The sequence below is a fragment of the Octopus bimaculoides genome, chromosome 8, assembly GCF_046866305.1.
Source record: "Octopus bimaculoides isolate indiv1 chromosome 8, ASM4686630v1, whole genome shotgun sequence".
NCBI classification, from domain to species: domain Eukaryota; kingdom Metazoa; phylum Mollusca; class Cephalopoda; order Octopoda; family Octopodidae; genus Octopus; species Octopus bimaculoides.
The window spans coordinates 14,440,421-14,447,920 of NC_142935.1; the positions used below are offsets into that span (position 1 = coordinate 14,440,421).

The 7,500-nt window shown below is 35.6% G+C and overlaps 1 protein-coding gene across 6 annotated transcripts in view; it reads left to right on the forward strand.

The window, feature by feature from the left end:
- The window catches only part of LOC106879196 (ras-related protein Rab-3), a 243,662-nt gene that overhangs the window by 46,032 nt on the left and 190,130 nt on the right, over positions 1-7,500 (forward strand). For 3 of the 6 annotated variants that reach the window (XM_089356103.1, XM_089356096.1, XM_052969940.2), the window contains exon 1: positions 6,635-7,118. The exons of the other annotated variants lie outside the window; for them this stretch is intronic. Coding sequence is in view for 1 of the 3 variants with exons in the window: in XM_052969940.2 (XP_052825900.1) it covers positions 7,041-7,118 (78 nt within the window). In the remaining 2 variants the exon portion in view is untranslated. Of the gene's footprint in view, positions 1-6,634; positions 7,119-7,500 lie in introns of those variants that run through there. 6 annotated transcript variants of the gene reach the window in all.

Sequence of the window (7,500 nt, forward strand, 5' to 3'; positions counted from 1 at the left end):
TATATATCTATATCTATATATATATATATCTATATATATATATATATATCTATCTATATATATATATATATATATCTATATATATATATATCTATATCTATATATATATATATCTATATATATATATATATATCTATATATATATATATCTATATATATCATCATCATCATCATCATCATCGTTTAACGTCCGCTTTCCATGCTAGCATGGGTTGGACGATTTGACTGAGGACTGGTGAAACCGGATGGCAACACCAGGCTCCAGTCTGATTTGGCAGAGTTTCTACAGCTGGATGCCCTTCCTAACGCCAACCACTCAGAGAGTGTAGTGGGTGCTTTTACGTGTCACCCGCACGAAAACGGCCACGCTCGAAATGGTGTCTTTTATGTGCCACCCGCACAAGCCAGTCCAGGGGCACTGGCAACGATCTCGCTCGAAAATCCTACAGGAGCCAGTCAGGCGGTACTGGCAACGGCCACGCTCAAAATGGTGCATCTCATGTGCCACCCGCACAAGAACCAGTCCAGGGGCACTGGCAACGATCTTACTTGGCTTGCCGGGTCTTCTCACGCACAGCCCATTTCCAAAGGTCTCGGTCCGTAGTCATCGCCTCGGTGAGGCCCAATGTACGAAGGTCTTGCCTCACCACCTCAGCCCAGGTCTTCCTGGGCCTACCTCTTCCACGGGTTCCCTCAACTGTTAGGGTGTGGCACTTTTTCACGCAGCTATCCTCCTCCATTCTCACCACATGTCCATACCAGCGCAATCGTCTCTCTTGCACGCCACAACTGATGCTTCTAATGTTCAGCTTTTCTCTCAAGATACTTACACTCTGACGGGTATTCACATTGACATTACACATCCAACGGAGCATACTGGCTTCATTCCTTGCGAGCTTACGTATGTCCTCAGCAGTTACAGCCCATGTTTCACTGCCATGTAGCATGGTTGTTCGTACGCATGCGTCATACAGTCTGCCTTTTACTCTGAGTGAGAGTCCCTTTGTCGCCAGCAGGGGTAAGAGCTCTCTAAACTTTGCCCAGGCTATTCTTATTCTAGCAGCTACACTTTCAGCGCACCCACCCCCACTACTAACTTGGTCGCCCAGATAGCGGAAGCTATCGACTACCTCTAGTTTTTCACCCTGGAATGAGATAGAAGTTGTTTCCTGTTTGTTTGCAGTCTTTATTGCACCTGAACATCTGCCACAAACAAAAACTAACTTGCTAGTTAACCTGCCTTTGATGTTGCTGCACCTCTTATGTGTCCATAGCTTGCACCGGGTACATCTTATAGAGTTACTACCTACTCCTTTTCTACATACTGAGCAGGGCCATCTACCTGAAGGGGTTTGTGTTTTATCTACCTTCCTACTTATTAGGATTTTGGTTTTAGCTAGGTTGACTCTAAGGCCCTTCAATTCTAGACCTTGCTTCCACACCTGAAACTTCTCCTCTAGTTCTGATAGTGACTCCGCAATTAGGGCAAGGTCATCAGCATAGAGGAGCTCCCAGGGGCAACCTGTCTTGAACTCCTCTGTGATTGCCTGGAGGACTATGGTAAATAATAGGGGGCTGAGGACGGAACCTTGGTGGACCCCTACCTCTACCCGGAATTCATTGCTGTACTCATTTCCAACCCTCACCTTACTGGCCGCATCTCTGTACATGGCTCGCACAGCTCTCACTAGCCATTCTTCTATCCCAAGTTTCCTCATTGACCACCAGATAAGGGATCGGGGGACCCTGTCAAAGGCTTTCTCCATGTCAACGCAAGCCAGGTACAGAGGTTTATCCTTGGCTAGGTATTTCTCTTGCAACTGTCTCACTAGAAATAAGGCATCAGTAGTGCTTTTACCTGGCACGAACCCAAACTGCATCTCATCTAAATTGATTCGCTCCCTAATTAGTTGAGCTATGACCCTCTCTGTAACTTTCATAACCTGATCTAACAGCTTGATGCCTCTGTAATTATTTGTATCTAAAGCGTCCCCTTTACCTTTGTAGCAGTTGACTATGATGCTGCTACACCAGTCATAGGGTATGACTCCTTCGTGTATCACCTGGTTCGTAATACGGGTGACTAGGCTATAGCCAACACTGCCAGATATTTTGAGCATCTCTGCAGTGATTCCTGATGGGCCGGGGGCTTTCCCGGTCTTCATACTCTTAATTGCTTTATCTACCCTGGTACTATCAACTCGGATAGCTGGTCCCTCTATTGGGTCGACATAAGGCAGGCTCTCTTTCTCCCATTCATTCTCTTTATTAAGCAATCTATCGTAGTGGCATCTCCAGACCTCTTTCTTTGCATCCTCATTTAATGCAAGCGTACCATCATCCATGCGAACACATTTCTCTCCTACAACATCACTATTCTCTCTCCTACACTGTCTTGCAACCCGAAATACCTCGAGTCTTTGGTCCTCACGGCGCAGAACATTGGCAAATCTTTCCTTATCTGCTTCCCCTCTGGCTAAATAAACCTGTCGCCTAGCCTCCCTTCTGGCACATTGGTACAATTCCCTGCTACCACCGTTCTTCCAGTCCTTCCAAGCTTGTTTCTTTTGTCTAATAGCCCTGTCTACCTCCTTGTTCCACCACCACGTTACTCTGGGTTGGGAGGGGACCTTACACCACCCACAAATCTGGTCGGTGGCTTTCAACAGGTTGTCCCGCAGAAATCTCCAATTGTCTTCCACGTTGTATGATGCTATATCCCCTTCTATTTCGTTAAATGCTTCAAGTAACTTGTCTCTAAGTCTCTGTCCGTTTGCAGGGTCTTTAAGCTTCCACACCCTTCTTCTCCAAGCCTGTCTAATTCTGGGCACCCATTTTGCCTTGATCCCAAAGTCGCTAACTACTAATCTATGTTGTGGGGTACATTCTTCGCCAGGGTAGGTTTTGGCATTTATAAGCCGCCCTCTTTCCCTATTTCTGGCGAGGATGTAGTCGATTTGGCTAGAGTGTCTGCCGGAGCGGTAGGTGACTAGGTGACTGGCAGGTTTCCTGATATATATATCTATATCTATATATATATATATATATATCTATATATATATATATATATATATCTATATATATATATCTATATATATATATCTATATATATATATCTATATATATATATCTATATATATATATCTATATATATATATCTATATATATATATCTATATATATATATCTATATATATATATATCTATATATATATATCTATATATATATATCTATATATATATATCTATATATATATATCTATATATATATATCTATATATATATATCTATATATATATATCTATATATATATATCTATATATATATATCTATATATATATATCTATATATATATATCTATATATATATATCTATATATATATATCTATATATATATATCTATATATATATATCTATATATATATATCTATATATATATATCTATATATATATATCTATATATATATATCTATATATATATATCTATATATATATATCTATATATATATATCTATATATATATATCTATATATATATATCTATATATATATATCTATATATATATATCTATATATATATATCTATATATATATATCTATATATATATATATATATATATATATATGCATACAGTGGTGGACTGGCCAGGTTGCCAACTTGCCCGATGGCAAGTGGACCCCTGCACCATTAGAATCCATATACGGGGGCTCATGTTAATATCTAAGGGGCCAATCACTTCAAGTTTGAGAATTTTTTAATCGCTCCCGGAAGAATATATTAATTATTTCAGCCCGGCTGTGTTTGTAGGCGGTTGAAAAGAATGCTTTTTACAAAAAAAAAAAAATAAATAAATGATAGCATTGTAGTTGTGGGGTTGTGGGTGGGTCCCCTTAGTCTACTGGCAACCAATATTTTTAGACCCAGTCCGCCACTATATATATATTTATTAAAAATGGGGAAGGCTGGTTTATGGGATTACCTTAGGTTTCCTGTCCATAAAGGGTTTAGCTTTATGGTGTATCGTCAGATCCCAGAACCTCTTAAAAATATGGAGGAAGAAATAATAGGTTTTGGGCCAACAGGTTTTGGGATCTGATGATCTGCCATAATGCTAAACCCTTTATTTACAGGAAAACTTAAAGTAATCCCATAAACTGGCCTTCCCTATTTTTAATATATACTGCTCTATATATTAGTGTACTTCTTTTATGTTTTTCACAGACGATATATATATAATATGTATATATGGTTATGTATGCAATGTATGTAAGGCATATATATACATATATTATGTACAGTTAATATATGTATAATGTATGTAATATAATGTTACTAATGTATGTATAAATGATTACATGTATACATACATTACTAATATTACATTATATACATTACACGTATGTGACATGTATACATTATATACGTATATATAAATATATATACCTTACAAACATACATTGCATGTTGTATGCCATGTCTGTACTTTATGCATGTGTGTGAAGGATATGTTCTGTATGATTTCACATAGATATGATCAATATTTTATATGGTGAATATTTCATGAATTTCAATAAGGTATAATTCAGTTATTTCATTCACTCAATGTATTATTGTATAAGAGGCTTCTACACAGTTTCCACATATGTAATTACTCTCATAAGGCATTGAATGATTGCATGTTATAGTGCAAGCTGCTTCCTCATCATATTGTAGTATTGAACCTGAGATCTCATAAATACAAAGCAAAATGCCATGCCTACACCAATGTGTGTAGTGTGTGTGTGTGTGAAATCATGAAAAATAAACAAATTTATCTACTTGACAGCATACTGAGTTTTAATTCAGGTAATGTTTGCAGATGTAAAGTATATTTAATACACTTCACAAAATACTGTATATAACGTATGTGTATGTTTATTTGGATTTATGTATATGAATGCATATATATATGTGTATATGTGTGTGTATGTGTGTAAATGTATATATATATGTATATGTGTATGTATGTAAATGTATATATATGCATATGTGTGTATGTATGTAAATGTATATATATGTATGTATATGTGTGTATGTATGTAAATGTATATGTGTGTATGTATGTAAATGTATGTATATATATATGTGTGTATGAATGTGAATGTATATATATGTATGTGTGTGTATGTATGTAAATATGTGTGTATGTATGTAAATATATATGTATATGTGTGTATGTATGTAAATATATATGTATATGTGTGTATGTATGTAAATATATATGTATATGTGTGTATGTATGTAAATATATATGTATATGTGTGTATGTATGTAAATATATATGTATATGTGTGTATGTATGTAAATGTATATATATGTATATGTGTGTATGTATGTAAATGTATATATATGTATATGTGTGTATGTATGTAAATGTATATATATGTATGTGTGTATGTATGTAAATGTATATATATGTATGTGTGTATGTATGTAAATGTATATATATATATATGTGTGTGTGTATGTAAATGTATATATATATATATGTGTGTGTGTGTATGTATGTATATGTGTGTGTATGTATGTATATGTGTTTGTATGTATGTAAATGTGTATGTATATGTATGTAAATGTATATATGTGTGTGTGTTTGTATATATGTATGCATATATATATATATGCATGTGTGTGTGTGTGTGTGAGTATGTATCTGTTTGTATATATTTGAGTGTGCATGAATGAGTACATATATATAAATATGTGTGTGTGTTGACCTATTATCAAAAGGGCTTCGATCATGACCATTTTGGGTTTCTTTTAAGGCATAGAGTATCTATGACTTCTTTATATGCGTCCTTTTTTAATGTAGCATGTGATTTGAGGGAGAGATAAGTGGTTGTTCTTTGTATGTCGAGAGCTACCGCATTGTCACCCTCTTAGAGACTCGTGATTTAGTATATGTGTGTGTGTTTGTAGTTTGTTTATAGGTGTGTTCTTATATGTAAATCAGTTTGTGTTTGTAATGTGTGTTTGTGTGCAAGTATTTAATATGTAACACATTCATGTGATGATGCATACTCGCATTTACACATATATCGATGTACCTATTCATTTCTACAATTGCTTACAAACAACGTCCCTCCCCCACTCTCGTATTTGTTTATAATCGCAATGATCAACAAGTATAACTTTTAAAAGCAATTTTTCTTTTTATATTATTGTAAATTTACGCTGATGCATTTTTCTTTTCCAATGATTGATACACTGCGCTTTCTACTGTAGTAGAGCGGGACAATTTCATGAGGAATCAGCTTGTCTTCTGCTACTATTTTGTGACTATAGAATATTACAATGTGCTGTTCGAAGAGGCGGGGATTAGATTGTTTAATTATATGCAGTTTATATTTTTAAAGCATGTAAATTTATTATCTTTCTTTCATATAAATTTATTTCAATAAATTGAAAGTTTGATCATATTTCTTTCATTTCTGTTTTCTTTCTTTCTGCCTTGTTTTTACTGTTTTGATTCCCTCCTATACAAACACCACCTTGATCAACTACAAATGTTTCCACTTGTTGGTGGAAGGAGATCCCACCCATCTCTATCCTAAATTTCGTCTTTTCTCTCTATCCTGTTTCTGTCACTCTATTTCATTGATTTATTGCATTCTTGAAAAGTGTTCGTTCGTTCGTTCCAAGCATCCTCCCCACAGACCAGAATCTCAGCTCGGTCACCGTATATCTCTATTTTCGCCGACACCCTACCTACTAATTTTTCTTATTTAGACCGAGACATGTGCTAAGAACTGCTCAAAAAGCTAAACTGACTGATCCTCAGAATTATTCAAACACCTCTCTGTACATTTTCTATGTTTTTAACCATCACCAAGTAGCAAGTGTGCCAGCCATCATTCATTGCTAATCAGATCAAGTGTTGGGTATAACTTTGAACTACTGACTGCCGCTTATAACTAACTTCCATCACAACTGCGTTGTCTCTTCATGCCGATTGTTGAATAGTCAAATTTTGCCCTTTAGTTAACGGTGTATTTCTCAAAAATGTTACCTATGGATACTTCAACTCTTCCAGCTATGGTGCAGAAGCCTGCAACACTTCTGGGAAATAAGCTTTTTCAGGTATTAGAAAAAAAAAAAATTTTTTAAAATTTTGTTAACATTACTTTCACTTTATATGTCGTGATATTGATTGACAGTATCTCCGAAAAGCTTGTCATTCATTCAGTGTCAACCCTTCCTCAACCCTTATACTACTTCCTCTGTTTCCGCCTCCTTATAATTTGCTTGTCATTTCAATTTTTTGTTGTGTTGACTCTCTCATTTGTGTATATATGTATCACTACCTCTCACCTCCTTTCACTTTCTCTTATCTCATTGCTCCCTCTCGTGTAGTTAGCAGCACTAAAAAAAGCTTCACTTCAACGTCACTTGATTCATCTCTTTTACCTTAGAGTGAATTAGTTATTTGTATATACCTTTGCGAGAGATTTTACTGTCTGCT